Raw genomic sequence first — 20,094 nt, 5'->3', positions numbered from 1 at the left:
ACAAAACAAAACAAAAAACCATTTTCTTTTCTTTTTTTTTTTTGAGACGGAATCTCACTCTGTCCCCAGGCTGGAGTGCAATGGTGCAATCTCGGCTCACCACAACGTCCGCCTCCCTGGTTCAAGCAGTTCTCCCGCCTCAGCCTCCTGAGTAGCTGGGATTACAGGTATACACCACCATGCCCGGCTGATTTTTGTATTTTTTCTCCATGCTGGTCAGGCTGGTCTCAAACTCCCAACCTCAGGTGATCTGCCGGCCTTGGCCTCCCAAAGTGCTGGGACTATAGGCGTGAGCCACCGCACCCAGCCCCAGCTAATTTTTGTATTTTTAGTAGAGATGGGGTTTCACCATGTTAGCTATGAGGGTCTCAATCCACCTGCCTAGGTCTCCCAAAGTGCTGGGATTACAGGCATGAGCCACTGTGCCCGGCAGGAAAAAGGTTTAATTGACTCACAGTTCTGTATGGATGGGAAGGCCTCAGGAAACTTGCAATCATGGCAGAAGAGGAAGGGGGCCATCTTTTATGGCAGCAGGTGAGAGAGAATGTACCCATAGGAGGAACTGTCAAACACATAAAAACCATCAGATCTCGTGAGAACTCATTCACTATCACAAGAACAGCATGGGGGAAACGGTCCCCATGATCTAATCACCTCCTAGCAGGTCCCACACTGGACATGTGAAGATTATGGGAATTACAATTCAAGATGAGATTTGGGTGGGGAAACAGAGCCAAGCTAAGCATGTAACTGTTACGGGATCATTGGGGTGTTGCTTTTCTTGCCAGAATCCTGTGGCTGGTAATGCCTTTGCCTGATTTTACTCAGGCCAGCTGGGCTCATTCCACCCACTTTGCCTGGCATGCAGTGCTCAGCTCACACTACCGGCCTGGATCCCACACCTGCCAAGGGTGAGTCAGGTGGCGAGGGATGTGTGAGCAACTGAGTGTGGGGTCCGGCCACTGTGCAAAGCCAGGCATGTTGACTGTGCAGAGCAGGCAGCTCTAGGTGCTGCCATGGGTGTCAGCTCCCTGTGAGGCTGCAGCTGGACCAGGCACACCACAAGCAGCTTCCACAGCTGGCACTGGGAACAACGTGGCACCTGGAAGCTTGGAGACCCCAGGAACCACAGGCCCCAAAAAGTGAGTCATAGCCCTGGCTCAGTGAGCTCCCAGGTTTGGGCTCCCTGAAGAGCCATAGCTCTTCTCTCCTTCTCTTTGCCCACGACATGGTGAGAAAGGGGCATGTTTCAGCCATGTTTGTGTTACAGCTTTTTTAGCCTCACCATTCGGCGGCAGATCCCCAGTTCTCGTCCTGAGTCCAGGAAGAATGAGGTATGCAGACAAGTGGAGGTTCAGCAGGACAAAGAGGAGCTTTATTAAGCCATAGAACAACTCAGAGACCTGCAGTGGGCAGCTCCTCTCCATAGCCAGGTTGTCCCGATACATGTTCAGCTCTCCGCACAGAGGGTAGCTCCTCTCAGGAGGGCAAATCCTCTGTGCAGCAGGTCATCGCTCATCAACCTGTCCTCTCTGTTGGCTCTCTCCATCCTCTGCTCAAGTCTGCGTGAGCCCAGGGCTTTTACAGGCCTCAGAGGGAAGTGCACATCATGGGCAGCCATGGGGCAGGCCCAGAAAAGGCACAAGTTCCCACTGCTATCAGCAGGACTGGCAGCCCAGCCTGGTAAGCAGGGCCTCAGCAGGAAATGCCTCTTTCTGCCCAGGAGGCCGTTTGCCTCCTACCACTATTCATGGTGACCAGGCTGCTCTTGCCAAGGGGCACCTTTAGGCCACGCCAGTTTCCCTCAGCCCATCTTCTCTCAGCTTCCTCATGGCTGAGGTGGCAGGAGACTGGTATGTCTGAGTGTGCACACACCCGACCAGGCTGTGACAGCACCGGGGCTGGGCCCACTTCCACTCTGAGATCAGAGCAGGAGCTGGGAGAGACCAGGGGAGAGGCCAGGCAGTGGGAGCAGACACCCCGGAGACTGCAGGGACATGGAGGCCTTCTCAGCCTTGAGGGCGTGGAGTGCAGAGAGGCCTGGACCCTGCTGCGGGGGTGTGGGTCTCCCACCCAATCTGTGGAGCCTGCAGGTAGCCCCTGTCACAGCTTCTCACGGCCTGGGGTGGGCAGCTCCACTCACTGGGCCCAGGTCGGCATCTGGGGCAAAGGTGATGTTTCTGCAAGATCTTCTCCTAGAACTCAGGGGTGCCCAGGGATCTTCCTCACCTGGATGGGGTTGGGGAGGCACCTTGGAGACCAGATCGTGGCAGGGCTTGGCCATGGGGAGCATCAGGCTCGGTGGCCACCCCCGAGGGCACAACCCTGGGGGCCTCAGGCAGAGCCTTCTCCTGAGACCCAGGAACAGTGCTCCCTCGGCAGGGTGGGACAGTGGCCTTGTGGCTGGATAGGTCCCCAAACTGGGGCAACTCCCACTTCTCACCCCAGGCCCCTAAGGCATGACCCCAACTCCATGCCCTCCCCACAGCTGCAAGGTGAGAGCAGCAATGCAGAACTGGTGGAGGCTCCAGACCTGGGGGCGGGTCCTGCCGGCTGCTCAGGGATTGGGGCAGAGCAGTCAGGGACACAAGGCACAGGGAACATGGGGCACCATGGCCACTGCTCCCACAGTCACTCCTGCCACCACCGCTTGCAACTTCCCGCTGCAACCAGCCACTCTGGACTGCTCAGCACTGCCATCATCACCACCTTTTTATCCTAAAATGCTCAAGTGAACCTTAGATGGCTTTCCTAGATTACCGTCATCGCCATTAGTTTCTTTTTTCACAATTTCTTTCTTCTTTTCTTTTTTGTTTCTTTGTGTTTTTTGTTCGTTTGTTTGTTTTTGTTTTTGACAGGATCTTCCTCTTGTCGATGATGATGAGGGGAATCTTTTGAAGGAACTAGAATTGCTACACAGTATCTTTCTCAAATTATGTAATATTACCATTCATTAAAAGAAGTAGTCTTATTGCTATGCACACCCATAAATTATAGGGATATAAATAATTTTAATACAAGGAGCATTATTCTCAGAAATGGAATGTGAAGGAGTATGCTATAGTGTCTGAGTCTGAGGGGCATATACTTTGGTTCACTCTATGGTGTACCTTTTACTAGGTTTGTATCTTTGCAAAAGTTGTTTTATCTCCATCTTTTTATTCTCTCCACCTGTAAGCATGAAAAGGGTTTATTTTACTGAGCTGATGTGAGAATTAAACAAAAGTATGAAGCCTAGAAAGCCCTTAGTACAATCCTGAGTACAAAGTAAAATGTTCATTTCTACTGCAGCATGATGAGAATCCTGCCCCTGGAAACACTAAGGCACATAAGGAATGAGTGCCTATCAGAACTGTGGTAGGGTGTGAATTAATGCAGAACTTTACACGTATAGTTGTACTTTGAAGTCCATTCTGAATCTTAGATGTTATATTTATAATAATATAAAGCATAGGTCGGGCGCGGTGGCTCACGCCTGTAATCCCAGTACTTTGGGAGGCCGGGATAGGCGGATCATGAGGCCAGGAGATTGAGACCATCCGGGCTAACACGGCGAAACCCCATCTCTACTAAAAATACAAAAAAAAAATTAGCCGGGCGTGGTGGTGGACGCCTATAGTCCCAGCTACTCAGGAGGCTGAGGCAGGAGAATGGCGTGAACCAGGGAGGCAGAGCTTGCAGTGAGCCGAGATCGCACCACTGAACTCCAGCCTGGGCGACAGAGGGAGACAACGTCTCAAAGAAAAAATAAAAATAAAAAAAATATATAAGGCATAATTATCTAAATGTAGAATTATATGTTTAAAATTATATGATTACATCAGCTGATGTAATTCATAGTTTTTCCCTAGGGTTCTCCTTCCTGAACATTCTGTAACATATTAGTTAGCACAGTCTTCTTATATCTTCCCTTACAATGAAACAAGAGAAGCATAATAGTAAAGGGCCATAGCCTCAGGCAAATGAGGAAATCCTAATGGGAACCAGGAATGAGGGACTGAACACTCTTCACATAAAATATTAATTATTTTAAAACAGAGTTGTTCTGTCAACAGCTGACGTTGAGTCCTTGATCGATCTCTCAGCCCCCTGAATACTTGGACTGCACAGTTGACCTTATCACATTGTTAGGGTAAGTGCTATACAAAGGCACCTTCAGACCCTCCATTGCACATAGGTGACTCTGCAAGCCCCTTGCCTGTGTGTGTTCTGGAGGTGCCACTAAACTTGAGGGCAGCATCAGGAGACACACATGAAAAAAATCTTTTACTCAGATTAAATTATTAAAAACTTTCATTGTCCTTTAACTTATTAGAGACATCTCTACCTGTAAAGAGGTGCAGATTGCACTCTCCAGTCAACAGCTGTCATTCTGTTATATCATCAGATAGCCGGGGCTGCTACTCCTTGAGGTGTCCAGAGAATCACAGCATTTTCCAGTATTGAAAGATCTGAAAGATCACAGTATCTTCATGTCAACTGTGAGACATGAAGTAATTTTCCCAAATCTACAACATTAAGATATGGTGCAATAAGGACCAGATTAAAGGTCTGCACATTGGCAACCACATTCCCTCCATCTCCTTTACTCCAAAACACACTCACACACTCACTTTTGCAAACAGTTGTCTTGTCAAGTGGGAAATGAATGCTCGTACAAGGCTCAAACTAGTGAACACATCACTCACCAGCACAGAGCTGGCTAACAATAGGGACCCAATTAGTGTTTTACATGCAACCAGATCAAACCTTTCAAGTACTAAATTAAAACAATCCTTTGAAAGAAGGAAATTGTTTCAGAAGAGGACCTTCGTACTGAATCTCTGACCAGCAACTGATGATGCTACGAACTAAGATGCTGATTGGTTCTCCAACATGAGATTACTCAATCCAGGAGCAAGGAAATCAGTAACTTCCTCCCTACAATTTGGAGTGTGGGTGGAGGGAGGTCATAGTTCTCCCTGAGTGAGACTTGTCTGCTCCTCTGGGCCCTGGTCCTGTCCTGTTCTCCAGCATGCTGTGTCTGAAGCTCCCTGGAGGCTCCTGCATGGCAGCTCTCACAGTGACACTGATGGTGCTGAGTCCCCCACTGGCTTTGGCTGGGGACACCCGACGTAAGTGCACATTGTGGGTGCTGAGCTACTATGGGGTGGGGAAAACAGGGAGTTTTGTTAACATTGTGCCCAGACCATGTCTGTTACGAAATTGTGACTTTTTTCAGAGATTGTCCATCTTTATCTTTGGATTCCCAGTTATTTCCACCACAAAAGGAGCTTGGCTACTTGCCGTCTCCATGAGACTGTGTAAGGGGCCTCCTTACAGGTCATTTCTTTTTCAAATCTACACCAATAAAACCTTTGCAACACATGTCCTCAGGGTCTTTAGAGGATTTAGAAATAAGGATGCTAAAATAAATTCCCCATACAGCACTTCCCTTTATTATGTTGACTTATGTCAGACGAAAGGAGGTTTTTACTGAAAATTTTGTGGGAGTCAAGGGAATTCAAAGGGTCTCTCCTAGACGATCCTGGGTTATGTCCTCCACAGGACCTGCGGTGTTGGCCCCTCTTCCTCATATGTGAGGATGGACCCAGTGGCCTCCCCATTATCTCCTTTCTTTTCTTTCTGAACTCCAGTGTTTATAAAGCCTGTATGCCTGTAGTGTATGTAGGTTCTCTGACAAAAGTTATACTTAGTGCTCTTTCTTTCTTATGGGGAAAAATCCCTGGTACTGAAGCTGAGATCTTTAGTACTTGGAGTCACCTTACAGATACAGAGCATTTATGAGGTATTCTTTGGTGCCCAAAGAACTTAAGGCATCCTCTGAAAAACTGACCCAGGTGTTTATTTTTAACCTTTCCATATTTGTTTCTCCTACATCTCCTACATGCTCTAATTAGACATAACAGAAGAGATTTAACTAATATAGTATAAATTATGTGAAATCCTGTTTTTATAAGTAAAAAATAATCAAATATCAGAAATTTAATAATGTTCAAACTATATACTCTATGTGAGGTTACCGAGACAATGTGGAAATTGTTCACATCTCATAGGGCTGAAAGTCAATGAGCAAGTCCTGGGAACTCATTGTCTTACCGGTGTCTTGTCCTAAATTTCATAGGTTCACTCATGATGCCCTCAGCTTTCCTTAGTTAGCCATGTCTGCTTACCTCTTCCTCCGGTTTTTCTCTATTTTTCCCCAGCTATGTTGTCATCATTTCCAGAAATCTCTAAAGCTTGCACAGATCCTTAGCACTAGGAGATCCATTGAAAGAGATAATTTTTTTCTTTTTGAAATAGGGCCTGGCTCTGTCACCCGGGCTGAAGCTCAGTGGTGCGATTGAGGCTCACTGCAACCTCTGCCTCCCACACTCAAGCGATCCTCCCTCCTCAGGCACCAGAATAGCTGGAAATACAGACAGGCAACCACGCCCAGCTCATTTTTGTAATTTTAGTAGAGATGAGGTTTTGCCATGTTGCCCAGGTTGGTCTTAAACTGCTGGACTCAAGCAATCCTCCTGCCTTGGCCTCCCAAAGTTCTAGGATTATAGATGTGAGCCACTGTGTCCAAGCCAAAAGAGATGACTCTTAATAAAAAGATTTCCTTTTTCTTAAATCACTGTTTCTTTATCTGTGAATTCTTCTTCCAACTAGAAGAAGGAGAAAGAAGAAGTTTGCCTGTATTTCTCACCGGGAGGAGAAGGGGTCTAGTGTGACATCAAAATGAAAGAGTGCTGGAGCTTGAGCCCCTTCTTGCTTTCCAGGATGCCCACGGTGATCAGTTCCCATACCCTGGTTTATTCATGGAAACCACGCTTCTTTTTCTCAGCAGCTACTGTGTACTGGGCTCCATTCTAGGTTCAAATCATTCTATTTGGTTAATATAGAGAGGGTCCCAACTCTCACGGAAGTTACACAAGCGTAGAGGAGACAGACATTAACTCAATAAGCATTTAACAAAGAAGAAAATGTTAGAGAGTCACAGTGCACTAAAGAAAAGACATCAGGTTTGTGGAAAGGGAGAAACGGATTCACCTACTTTAGTCCAAATGTTTAGGGAGCTCTACATGAGAAAGTGACATTCAGCTGAGACAACAAAATAAGTAGACAGTCGTGAAGATCTAAGCGATGAAAGTTCCAGGGAGACCGAATTAGGGGAAAGCCCTGGTATAGGAAATTGTGTGGAGGGAGAGAAAGAAGGCTACAGGGGCTGATGTAGAGAAAGTAAGGAAATGGAGAGGCAGAAGATGAGGTAGGACACAGAGAGGAAGTCAGGAGCCTCATCATATTAGGCTCTGATGTCGACAGTAAAAAATTTAAATTTTATTTTATTTTATTTATTTATGTATTTATTTTTTATTTATTTTATTTATTTATATATTTTTCTGAGACGGGGTTTCATTCTTGTTGCCCAGGCTGGAGTGCAATGGCACAATCTCAGTTCACTGCAACCTCCACCTCCCGGGTTCAAGTGATTCTCCTGCCTCAGCTTCCCAAGTAGCTGGGATTACAGGCACCCACCACCATACCTGGCTAATTTTTTTGTACTTTTAGTAGAGATGGGATATCACCATGTTGACAAGGCTGGTTTCAAAATTGTGACCTCAGATAATCTGTCTGCCTTGGCCTCCTGAAGTGCTGAGATTACAGGCGTGAACCACCACGCCCAGACTAAGTTTTATTTAAATAGATATGAGAAGGTATTGCATGGTTACAAGGAGAGTAAATTTACATTCGCTTTTTTTTTTTTTTTTTTTTTGTGATGGAGTCTCACTCTGTTGCCCAGGCTAGATTGCAGTGGCACAATCTCAGCTCACTGCAACCTCGGCCTCCCAGGTTCAAGTGATTCTCCTGCCCCAGCCCGGGACCACTGGCGCATGCCACTACACCTGGCTAATTTTTTGTGTTTTTAGTAGAGATGGGATTTCACCGTGTTAGCCAGGTTGGTCTCGATCTCCTGATCTCATGATCCGCCCACCTTGGCCTCCCAAAATGCTGGGATTACAGGTGTGAGCCACTGCGCCCTGCCTATATTCAATTATTATAAATAATTGTAGCTACTCTGTGGGAACTGGATTTGTGGGGTTCCCAAGAGGTTAGGAAGACTATTTAGGAGCACAGCAGGGAATTCTCCAGGGAAAACAGGCTGTTGGCTTCATGGAGTGCATTAGTGATAAAGATGGTGAAAAAGATAAAGTGGACAGAATTGGCATGTATTTTTGCTTAGCTTGTTAATGAATTACTGTAAAGGGGGTGGAACAATCAAACTTATTCCTAAGGATTTTGTTTTGACTAATAAGTGGGTGGTGGTGTTGTTTATTGAGATAGGAACAATTATGGGAGGAAATGACTTGAAGTGGGTGGTTGGAAATAAAATTTTCCTTTAAATTTGAGATGATTGATTGACATTTATATGGAGTAATCAGAAGGTCAATGGCATTTAAGAGACTCATGGTGAGGCCAGGGCTTCAGGTATTTATGTTGGCGGCATCAATACATGTAGTCCGTTAAGTTCCAGGGAGTGGAAGAGGATATATAGGGAGATGGATTGTGGCAGAAAAAAGACGAGGGCACAGCCCAGCAAAGGGGGCTGAGAAAGACCCCAGAGATGTTGGAGAAAAACCAAGAGAACATAATGCGTGTAAGTCAAGGAAAACAGACTTTTTTCCAGGAGAAGGGAGAGGCCAATTGTGGTGAGTACAGCTAAGAGGAGGAAGAAGTGAGAACGTGGGAGGAAGTGAGAAGGTGACAGAGAAGCAAGTGCTGGGTTTGGTGGAGTTGATATTTGCAGTCAATGGAGTATCCAGGTAGGAAACTGGACTGGACCATTTGAAGAGTGAGTAGAAGTGAGGACGAAGTTAAGGTTGACTTTTTTGAGTAGAGAGCTTCAGGGAAGGACTGTGCTCTGGGTTCAGGGAACCTGCTGAATCTAAAGGAAAAGGCTAAAGAAGCTGAAGAGAAGGAGGAGGACCTGTGAACCAGAGATGCTCAGTCATTATCAGCAAGGAAATACTAGAGCGCCCCTGTGTGCAGTGACGACTACTCATGCAAAAGGTCACACAGCCAATATTTCACACAGCCAGTATTTCACACAGCCAACATTTATTACTGACATAGCATATACAAGTTATTAGTCTAGGTCATGAGAATGGAGTGATAAATAAAATGAATCCAGTCGCCATCAGTATATGCCATGTAACATTTTGCAGTGACTGTGTACCAGGCCTATGAAATTCAGTATTCAATTTCAATAATAATCCTGTTGTATCTGTGGTATTTAAAAACATATACACTTCTGGAATCTAAAATTGAGAGGTTATAAGTAAAACCCAGTATTACAGATGTAGTGCTGGAAATCAGATTGCAGTTTAAATTTGAGCATCTAGAAAGTCCCTTTCTCCATGTCAGCAGATGCCTTTTGTGTGAGGTTCAGGTATACTGCATTATTAGACATAAACCAGTGTTTCTGCCCTACGTTTTCAGAATGACAATTCTTTATGAAACTAATGGAAGAACAGAAGACAATTGCAAAATTATGATGAAGTTACTAATTGCCTTAGAGTTAAGGAATACAAAAAATAATGTGAGCTGCAGTTATAGGGATCATAAAAGTTAAAATGGGAATGCATTTGAGTGTTTGTTATGTGATCAGTGCTAAGAAGAGTCATCATTTAATTTTACTCTTAACAGTAATCCTATGAGGATTACGCTATTATTAAATGCATTTGATAGATTGCAAAAAGGCTTATGGTTGGTAAAAATTGACCCAAGTAGAAGAGATCATGTTTTTATTCAGGTTTTCTTACTCTAGAGTTTGAGAGTTTGTCCATCATTAGTGAGTAGTGACTATATTGTGTCTGAATTATTGACAGAATTTCTGACATTCATATGTACCAGGTTGTTTCTTAGAGTGAGGACAGAGATGCAAGGGCTGCTAGTTCTGATGTATAGGAGAAACTTTCTTTCATTTTACATTTATCATTTTAAAAGTTCTGTATGTCTATAATGGTCATGTGTTGAAGAACACAAGGAAGAATTAAATCACTCCTTCTTCTGAGGTTTGACTAGCAAGTTGGGCTAGAGTTACCAAATAAAATACAGGTTCCTAGTTAAATATGAATTTCAGGTGCGCAATCATAATTTGTTGGAAATCTAAATTTACCTGGGCATCCTCTGATTTTATTTGCCAAATCTGTCAATCCTAGCTGGGACACATGGACATGGCTTACAGTGCTACCCATGCAAGCCACAGTGACAGCAACTTCACACTTGTTTATTTTTAAACTTTTTGTCTGTGATGAAAGTGCTTAGACAATTCAGGGATGAAAAGATAGGCATTGTTTGATCCGGGCTGCACACCTCTCTGCCATCATTTCTAAACGGCAAAGGGCGATTTCCGCAGCTCTTGCTCACAGTCTGGGGATCTGCTCATTTTTGAAACGGTCTATATGAGAATGCCATTTTCTTGGTTTCTCCCTTTCTGAAGGGACTTGACTACAAAACCAAGAGTTCTGCCTCTGGCCAAGGCTGGTAATTTGATGCCTGCTAGTATTGTTGGGAGTGAGAGGTTGAGAGAAATGAGTTAGTTGGGGCATTTAACTGGAATAAAATAGCTGTGGTTGTGATTCATTACTACAGAGTGTTAGTGGACCAGTGGCAGAGAAATTAAGAAGGAAGATGATGTGAACGATAAATAATATGATTAGTGACTGATTGGTAAGGCAAGGAAATCAGTAAATCTTGGTTCTCATCAAGTTCATTTTCTGGAAAGATAGCACTGTATTGGGACCAAAATTCTACAAAACATTCTTTTTACTTAGGACCAAGATTTCCAACCAATATTTTTTCAATGCAATTCTCTGCTGCTCCATAACTAATAGTAGCTTGTTGACACAGATTTTTTCAGATGGTTCACACCTGTGGTTCTTGCCTAGGGACAATTCACCACCCCTCCCTTCCCTCCCATCTTCCTTGGGGAACGTGTGGCAATGTTTGGAACAATTTTTGGTTGTCACAATAGGGGTTTCTTCTGATATTTAATGAGTAGAAGCTAGGGACACTGCTAGAGAACGTACGATGTTCAGAACAACCTCTGCCATCAACAAAGAATTATCTGGTCCAATATGTCAGTAGTGCTGAGGCTGAGCGCACTGGTTCACACTGTGCTCTTTCTGAAAATTCTAAACTCACATCTGTTATACACTCACCACACAGTTCAGTTTTTTTATGCCTTATTTTTGCTTGTTTCATTATAAAAAATTAGACAGTTGCATAAATGCAACCATATTCTTGTTGAATCCATTTACTCAATTCAAGCTCAATATTTTCATCTTTATTTTTTGCTTTATGCAAATTTTTCAATATTGTTGGTCGTCATTATCTCTATTAACTTTCAACAGTTTGCCCTGGTAAGTCACAAATAGTGATGCTGCTGCAATTATTTCTCACTAACATGCCTCAGATTTCTGTAGTGATTCTACATTTGATATTACTTACAATGTAAAATGCTTCCATTTATTCATTTCACTTTTACCCACAGGATTATTTTTAAGTTATTTTTGTCATTTTCACACTTCAAGCATAAAGACAAAAACATCAAAAATGTATACAGTGTTTTACATCTGTGTATATTTTCACACATATATGTATGCATGTTTATATGTATTGAAACTACAGACGCACAAGTCACCAATAAGAGCTCTGAGACACTTTTGACCACTTACCCTTATCAGATGAGATTTGCCAAATGAGTTGTGGAAACAAGTTTTTTTAACTGAATTTGTGAACTTTGTGAATTTAGAAATGCAAAGGAAGGTCTGTGGACATTTACAGGGATCATGGTTTTATTCTCCTTAAAACTCTTTTGTTACTTTCCTATTGTCTTTAGTATAAATCCAAAATCCTAACACCACCCCCGAGGCTTTTCAATACCTGGCTTCTTGTGATTTCTCCAGTCTAATCTTTTACCTTCCTTCCCCTCAACCTCTCTGCTTTAGTGAACTTCCTTCTAGTTTCTTGAAGAAGTTCATCAATTAAAGTTTTTGTAAATGGAATTTCCTAAACCTGAAAGTGTGCCTCCCTTTTTGTCTAAACAGACACAGGCTCCATTCTGCCCCCTGGCTCACACCTGATTAACCTGTCAAGTCCCATCTGAACTGTCACTCTTCAGAGGGTCCTTCTCTGGCACCTTCATGTAATTGAGATCATCCTATTATTCTCTGTTCTAGAACTCCACACTTCCGACATTTCTCATTTCTGTCTAAGCTCTTGTGTGTTTGTTTTTGTCCATCGCTTTCACTGCTCTTTAAGCTCCCCCAGCGGAGTGGAGAGGTCTGTTTTCCCTTGTTTAAATTCCTAGAGGCCGCGCAGGCCTGGCAAAAGGTCAGCACTAAGAAGTGTTCACAGGGTGAAGGCGGTGGGTGTTATTGAAGGAACCGGTAAAGATGTGGGATAGAAGGAGCAGAGTATCTGTGGGGTGGAGGCTCCCAGAAAGAGGCTGTGCGGGCTGCGATGCTGGGCGGATCCTCCTCCAGCTCCTGCATTGAATTCTCCAGAACAGGCTGGAGGCAGGGAGGGGTCCCCAAAGCCTAGGGATCAAAAGGGGATTTCCCGCATGGTGCCCCGGGCCCCCGTTCGCCTCAGGAAGACGGAGGATGAGCTGGTGGGCGGTGCGGGTGGGGCAGGTTAAGGTCCCCAGTGCCCGCACCCGCCCAGGGAGCCCCGGATGGCGGCGTCGCTGTCAGTGTCTTCTCAGGAGGCCGCCCGTGTGACCGGATCCTTCGTGTCCCCACAGCACGTTTCTTGGAGCAGCATAAGGGTGAGTGTCACTTCTTCAATGGGACGGAGCGGGTGCGGTTCCTGGATAGATACATCTCTAACCAGGAGGAGAACGTGCGCTTCGACAGCGACGTGGGGGAGTTCCGGGCAGTGACGGAGCTGGGGCGGCCAGACGCCGAGAATTGGAACAGTCAGAAGGACTTCCTGGAAGACAGGCGGGCCCAGGTGGACACCTTCTGCAGACAAAACTACGGGGTTGGTGAGAGCTTCACAGTGCAGCGGCGAGGTGAGCGCGGCGGGGGCGGGGCCTGGGTCCCTGTGAGCTGGGAATCTGAGTGTGTGTGTGTGTGTGTGTCTGAGAGAGAGAGTGAGAGAGAGAGAGAGCGCGCCATTTGTGAGCATTTAGAATTCTCTCAATCCTGACCAAGGAGTTCTGAGGGCACAGGTGTGTGTAGAGTGTGGATTTGTCGTGTCTGTGTGTCTGTTGTGGGGCGGGAGGCAGGAGGGGGCTGCTTCTTATCCTTGGAGGCCTCTGTGGGGAGGTGACATGGGAGGTGGGAGCAGGGGACTGGAGAGAGAGGAGACCTTGATTGTCCGGGGTCCTTAGAGATGCAGGGAAGGGAAATGTAAGGGGTGTGTGGTTGGGGGGAAGGTTTAGGGGAGGAGAGCTGAGGGGTCTGGAAGGTTTGGGATAATGTGAGGAGGCCAGTTCCAGACTGTCCCTGGCACACACCCTTCATGTAATCTCTGAAATAAAAGCGTGTGGTGTTCATTTGCAAAAGCATTAGATTAATTTCTAGGGGAATTGAGGAGACCTCTGAGGCACCTTGAAGTTTCTTTAGGTCTAAATTTCTTGCTAGTTTTTTTTTGTTTTTGTTTTTGTTTTTTTCCAGTGTGTACAGGTTTACATAGTAGAAATGACTGTGAAACTAACTTCTTGAATTAAAGTTTTAACACAGTTACTGTTTTGTTATAATGCTAATAGTTTTCTAGTCGTTACATTATTTTACATGTAATAGTTGTGACACAGCTCACTTTACTTTCCCCTTTGTTGACTTTTATTATGACATCTTCCAAAAGTTGAAAATGTATGTTTCTGGTTAATTTTTAATTTATATTTTTTATTTGTAATTTCTTTGAATTTTTTTGACCTATTTATTGGCCAGTTACAATTACTGCTCTAAGAATTCCCTATCGTATTAGGCAGGTAATGGACAATGATCTACTGTCTAATAGCTCGAGGGTTTAGTATTTTTCTCAGTGACTTTGTGGGTTCTTTGTACTGTAAGATTATTAACACTTTATTGATATGTGATTCCGCATTTGCTCCAGTTTGTGGTATGTTGATTTTGAAAATTCTTTTCCATGTTAAGAATTTGAACATTTTTATTTAATAAAATATATTGCAAAATTTTGATTAATGATTTACAACCCATCTTAAATCTACCATTTTGTGGTACTGTTGTCTCTAGGTTTCTCCTTACTTCTAAAAATTATTGCATTTATTGAGAGTGTGCTAGTGGCAGGGATTTTCCTGGGCATAAGCACCCAAGTAACAAGTCCCAGACTCTGCCTTGATCCAAATGTCATTCTGGAAAGAAAAATCATTTCACAATGATAGGCCTGATAATAATTATGCTTGTGTTGCACGGGAGATGCATTGATCAGCTAAATGTAAATATAAGAACTTTCAAAACTAACATGACATTCCTTAATCCTTCTCTCTGCTTCAGGACTCATGCTTTTCTAGGAACATAAAAATTTGGAGAATCATTTCTGTGTGTCCCACATTCCCAGGGGCAGAACCATTTCTGTGGTGTTTGTTCTAAGGTGTCAGTGCATGGTGGTAGTATTCCTAAAACTTCATACTCGGTTTCCTCATGTACCCAAGTCTGTCCCTTTAACTATCCACATTGCTTTAAATCGTATTTTTCTGTCACGGTGTACAAGGATGATAAATAGGTGCCAAGTGGAGCACCCACGTGTGATGAGCCCTCTCACAGTGGAATGGAGTGAGAAGCTTCTGACCTCATAAATTGAAGGCTATCTTCATTCATTTTTTAATACATTTTACATGCATTAATCCTCATATAACCCCAAGAGGTAAATTAGTATAATTGTCGTTCATTGTAGGTGACAAAGTTGAGACACAGAAGAATCGAAAAACTCTTCCAGGATCAACCAGTAAAAGGCAGCCCTTGGATTTGAACCAGGCAACCTGGCTCAGATATCAGTTTGAATTACTATACTCTTTACTTTCAAAGATTTGTAAACAGTTTGACAATGCATGCCAATTTCAAGCTATGAAGAAACAAATATAATTTTTCACAACATCTCTCAAATCTGATGGGTCCTCACTATCAAGATTAAATTCCAGGCTGACACTGTAAGGCCACATGGCCAGCTGTGCTGGAGGCCTGGTCAAGGCCAGAGCCTGGGTTTACAGAGAAGTAGAAAAATAGCCAAACAAGGAGACACTCTGTCTTCCTGACTCATTCCCACTATTTTTTTTTCTCCTAGTCCAACCTAAGGTGACTGTGTATCCTTCAAAGACCCAGCCCCTGCAGCACCACAACCTCCTGGTCTGCTCTGTGAACGGTTTCTATCCAGGCAGCATTGAAGTCAGGTGGTTCCGGAACGGCCAGGAAGAGAAGGCTGGGGTGGTGTCCACAGGCCTGATCCACAATGGAGACTGGACCTTCCAGACCCTGGTGATGCTGGAAACAGTTCCTCGGAGTGGAGAGGTTTACACCTGCCAAGTGGAGCACCCAAGTGTGACCAGCCCTCTCACAGTGCAATGGAGTGAGCAGCTTTCTGACTTCATACATTTCTCACCCACCAAGAAGGGGACTGTACTAATACCTGAGTGTCAGGTTTCTCCTCTCCCACATCCTATTTTCACTTGCTCCATGTTCTCATCTCCATCAGTACAGGTCACTGGGGGTAGCCCTGTAGGTGTCTCTAGAAACACCTGTACCTCCTGGAGAAGCAGTTGTGCCTGCCAGGCAGGAGAGGCTGTCCCTCTTTTGAACTTCCCCATGATGTCACAGGTCAGGGTCACCCGCTCTCCCCAGGCTCCAGGCCCTGCCTCTGGGTCTGAGACTGAGGTTCTGGTGCTGTTGCTCTGAGTTTATTGGTTGTGATCTGGGAAGAGGAGAAGTGTAGGGCCCTACCTGACATAAGGGAAGTCTGATCTCAGCTCTGCCTTTTATTAACTCTGTCACTCTAGACAAACTACTTAGCCTCATTGAGTCTCAGGCTTTCTGTGGATCAGATGTTGAGATTCGTGCCTTACATCAAGGCTGTAATATTTGAATGAGTTTGATGTCTGAACCCTGTAACTGTTCAGTGTGATTTGAAATCCTATTTTTCTCCAGAAATGGCTGGTTATTTTAGTTCTTTTAGGGCAGACTTCTTCCCCATTTTCAAAGCTCTGAATCTTAGAGTCTCAATTAAAGAGGTTCAGTTTGGAATAAACATCACTAAAGCTGGCTTCCTCTCTCAGGAGCACGGTCTGAATCTGCACAGAGCAAGATGCTGAGTGGAGTCGGGGGCTTTGTGCTGGGCCTGCTCTTCCTTGGGGCCGGGCTGTTCATCTACTTCAGGAATCAGAAAGGTAAGGAGCCTTTGGTAACTGGCTTTCTGTCCATAGGCTTTTCTGGAGGAGGAACTATGGCTTTGCTGAGGTTAGTTCTCAGTATATGAGTGGCGCTGGATAAAGCCTTTCTTTCCCCAAATGACCTCCAATTTCCTGCTAATCCAGAAATCATCAGTGCATGGTTACTATGTCAAAGCATAATAGCCTGTGGCCTGCAGAGACAAGAAGAAGGTTAACAAGTAGGGGTCCTTTGGTTTGAGATCCTGGAGCAAATTACAGAAGAACCACTAAGGCTAACGCAATTACACTGGATCCTGTGACAGACACTTCATGCTTCATGGGTCACATGGTCTGTTTCTGCACCTCTCTGCCCTGGTTGGTGTGGGTGGTAGTGTTAGAGAAATCTCAGGTGGGAGATCTAGGGCTGGGACATTGTGTTGGAGGACGGACTTGCTTCAATATGTTTAAGTGTATATCTTTTCCTACTTTTTTCCAGGACACTCTGGACTTCAGCCAACAGGTAATACCTTTTAATCCTCTTTTAGAAACAGATATGGTTTCCCTAGTGAGAGGTGAAGCCAGCTGGACTTCTGGGTTGGGAGGGGACTTGGAGAACCTTTCTGTCTTACAAGAGGTTTGTAAAATGCACCAATCAGTGCTGTGTAAAAACACACCAATTAGTGCTCTGTGGGTAGCTAGCTGTTTGTAACATGGAGGAATCCACACTCTGTAAAATGGAACAATCTGCACTCTGTAAAATGGACCAATCCGCACTCTGTAAAATGGACCAAGTAGCTTTCTTTAAAACGGACCAATCAGCAGGACATGGGCAGGGACAAATAAGGGAATAAATGCTGAGGGGACCCCAACAACCCCCTCAGGTCCCCTTCCATTCTGTGGAAGCTTTGTTCTTTCGCTCTTCACAATAAATCTTGCTGCTGCTCACTCTTTGGGTCTGTGCCACCTTTAAAGAGCTGTAACACTCACCACCAAGGTCTGTGGCTTCATTCTTGAAGTCAGCGAGACCACAAACCCACCGGAAGGAACAAACTCGGGACACACTAGAGTGATGGTAGAGGTGATAAGGCATGAGACAGAAATAACAGGAAAGACTTTGGATCCAAATTTCTGATCAGGCAATTTACACCAAAACTTCTCCTATCCACTTAGAAAAGGCCTGTGATCTGCAGGAAGGTTGGCTGTGGGAGACTCAGGAACTTGTTTTTCTTCTTCCCGCAGTGCCCTCATCTGAGTCCTTGAAGGAGGGGGAAAGAAACTGTTGGTAGAGCCAGGTTGAAAACAACACTCTCCTCTGTCTTTTGCAGGACTCCTGAGCTGAAGTGCAGGTGACCACATTCAAGGAAGAACCTTCTGCCCCAGCTTTGCAGGATGAAAAGTTTTCCCGCCTGGCTGTTATTCTGCCACAAGAGAGGGCTTCCTCAGGACCTGGTTGGTTGCTACTGGTTCAGCAGCTGCAGAAAATGCCCTCCGTTGTGGCTTCCTCAGCTCCTGCCCTTGGCCTGAAGTCCCAGCATTGATGGCAGCGCCTCATCTTCAACTTTTGTGCTCCCTTTACCTAAACCCTATGGCCTCCTGTGCATCTGTATACTCACCCTGTACCACAAACACATGACATTACTAAATGTTTCTCAAAGATGGAATTAAATATCATCTGGTCCATTTGGCCCCAAAGACAAAAAATGAAAAGAAAAAGGGAAGATTATTTCCCAATAGAATAATGATTTTCATGTATATATCATGAGTGTGTGAGGTAATGCATATGTTAAATAGCTTGATTTAGACATTCCACACGATAGGCATGTTTCAAAACTTCATGCTATATAACATAAATATACTATAAAATTTTTATTTGTCAATTAAAAAAGTAATCCTAACATTTAAAAAAGCAATGCATAAAAACTGAGACCCGACTGTAACAAATGAAACAAACTTGGCAAACGTGAGGTGAGAAACCAGCCAGCAAGGCAATCAGAACTTTCTTCACTCTGTCTACAATATGTTGTATTTATAACTGTAAATTAGTGTATAGTGTTTCACTCCAGAGACTTCAATAATACGGTGTTATCAAACGACTTGTACAGATTTCAGAGAAAGACAAATTTAGAAGAGGAGGGTTCTCCATTATGTTCTATCTGAGAGTCGGTATGAAATGTCAAATCTGAAAGTACATATTTCAGAGATCTATTTCAAAGTAATAATCATTTGAGCATAATTTCTCCACTGTCAGGGATGACTTATTTTATTTCTAATCAAATTAAAAGTTGTTTTTATGCATATCTTTTTAGTTATATGTTACTTGCACATGCATAGCAGTACAAGTACATATAAATCCTGTAAGAAATATATTAAGAATATATATAGAAATTAATATATAGAAATATATTAAGCTGATAATTATGTCTATTCTGTTTGATCACAGAGTGGCAACAAACAGGCCTCATTTCCTAAGTTGAGGAAATGATTTTCTCATTTTATATGAGTCTTGTGGTGTGGAATTACAAGGTAGAACCAAAATGTGTGTAATGAATATTTCAGTGAAGATGCGTTCTGCTGCTAATAGCAGGAAATTACATCTAGCGGGTTTATTTTTCTTTAACCCATGATCTCACATAGCCGATAGACCCAAGGTTGGACGTCTCCAGGATTGCTCAACTCAGCAGGCCAGTGGTATCACCAGCGATCCTGGAATTTCACAGCTCATCTCTCTATCATACACAGTATGTCAGCTTTCCTGAGATAGGAGGGTGACCTATGCAGCAGCTGTAGGTTTCTTATTCTTTCACGACAACTCCCAAAGGCAGAAAACGGTTACTCCTTTCTCCTGTGTGCCTTTATAAGGATCAACTAAAATGCTCACGATGTTCCCAGTACCCACTTTCTCACACATTGGAATGACTGTGGGATCACACTGGCTCAGACAAGCCAGGATTCAACCTTTGCAGAATGGGTCTGATGCACATGGGAAGAAAAGGAGGAAAACCATATATTTTTTAAAATAAAGAAATGGTGATGTAGTAGCAGAGGTTGATTGCAGTGTAGGGAAATGATAGATTGTGGTGCTGTCAGGTTGTAAGTATTTGAGTTAACTTCCACACGAAGGCCTATGGATTCCTGATAGGCACCCTCAATTCAGGGGTTTGGGTCTATATATATAAACATATATATACACATACACACACACATATACATATGTACACACAAACAGAGAGAGTATTAAATGTCAGTCATTAATTACAATAAAACAAAAAAGCAAGAAAACAGGATTGGTTTTAGAACTCAATTAAGTATGCTGACGTGCTATTTTATGAGATAAATATATTTTCCAGGGAAATTATTGAAAAAAAGTAAATAAGAAATGACTAGCTCTATAAGGCGCTAAAACATACTATACATTTACTTTTAAAAATGCATTTGTTACTGATTTTTTTTTATTAAATATGTTAGTAAAACAGAGTCTAGAATTAGAAACAGAAAGAGTTGAGATTTAGTTTCAGTTTTTGGTAAGTTGTATTCCAAACTCATTTCTTTCACTAAATAGATCCTGGATAAATAAAACTTGAAACATAAAGATAAAATATAAAATTACCAAGACAGATGTTATTTCTAATACTACCATCATCATTATAATTATGTTTGAAGACAAATAGACTTTCTAAACCCTTATGTGTTGCTGGTGGGAGTGTATGATTCTACAA

At 43.6% G+C, this 20,094-nt stretch overlaps 2 protein-coding genes across 2 annotated transcripts in view; both read left to right on the top strand.

Annotated features, from left to right (window-relative positions):
• The window catches only part of LOC111533291 (HLA class II histocompatibility antigen, DRB1-4 beta chain), a 65,170-nt gene extending 47,126 nt beyond the window's left edge, over positions 1–18,044 (top strand). Inside the window, exon 6 of the mRNA XM_026451060.1 lies at positions 17,704–18,044. Coding sequence (XP_026306845.1) covers positions 17,704–17,717 — 14 coding nt within the window. The 3' untranslated portion in view covers positions 17,718–18,044. The remainder of the gene's footprint in view (positions 1–17,703) is intronic.
• Positions 4,924–18,080, top strand: LOC111534740 (HLA class II histocompatibility antigen, DRB1-16 beta chain-like). Its single transcript, XM_023201271.3, has 6 exons — positions 4,924–5,114; positions 12,797–13,066; positions 15,301–15,582; positions 16,286–16,396; positions 16,875–16,898; positions 17,704–18,080. Exons 1-6 carry the CDS (start codon positions 5,015–5,017, stop codon positions 17,715–17,717), a joined length of 801 nt encoding a protein of 266 aa, XP_023057039.1. The 5' UTR covers positions 4,924–5,014; the 3' UTR covers positions 17,718–18,080.
• The last annotated feature ends 2,014 nt before the right edge of the window (positions 18,081–20,094 follow it).

This window comes from Piliocolobus tephrosceles, chromosome 5, assembly GCF_002776525.5.
Source record: "Piliocolobus tephrosceles isolate RC106 chromosome 5, ASM277652v3, whole genome shotgun sequence".
NCBI classification, from domain to species: Eukaryota; Metazoa; Chordata; class Mammalia; order Primates; family Cercopithecidae; genus Piliocolobus; species Piliocolobus tephrosceles.
The sequence above is the reverse complement of the archived record's forward strand: the minus strand, read 5'-3'. Positions and strand labels throughout refer to the sequence as shown.

Bases quoted from the DNA above. Each gene is read 5' to 3' on its own strand.
- LOC111534740 (XM_023201271.3), top strand. From the start codon at position 5,015: ATGCTGTGTCTGAAGCTCCCTGGAGGCTCCTGCATGGCAGCTCTCACA. The intron at 15,583-16,285 runs GTGAGCAGCTTT...TTCCTCTCTCAG, and splicing joins CCCTCTCACAGTGCAATGGA to GAGCACGGTCTGAATCTGCA. The intron at 16,397-16,874 runs GTAAGGAGCCTT...ACTTTTTTCCAG, and splicing joins CTACTTCAGGAATCAGAAAG to GACACTCTGGACTTCAGCCA.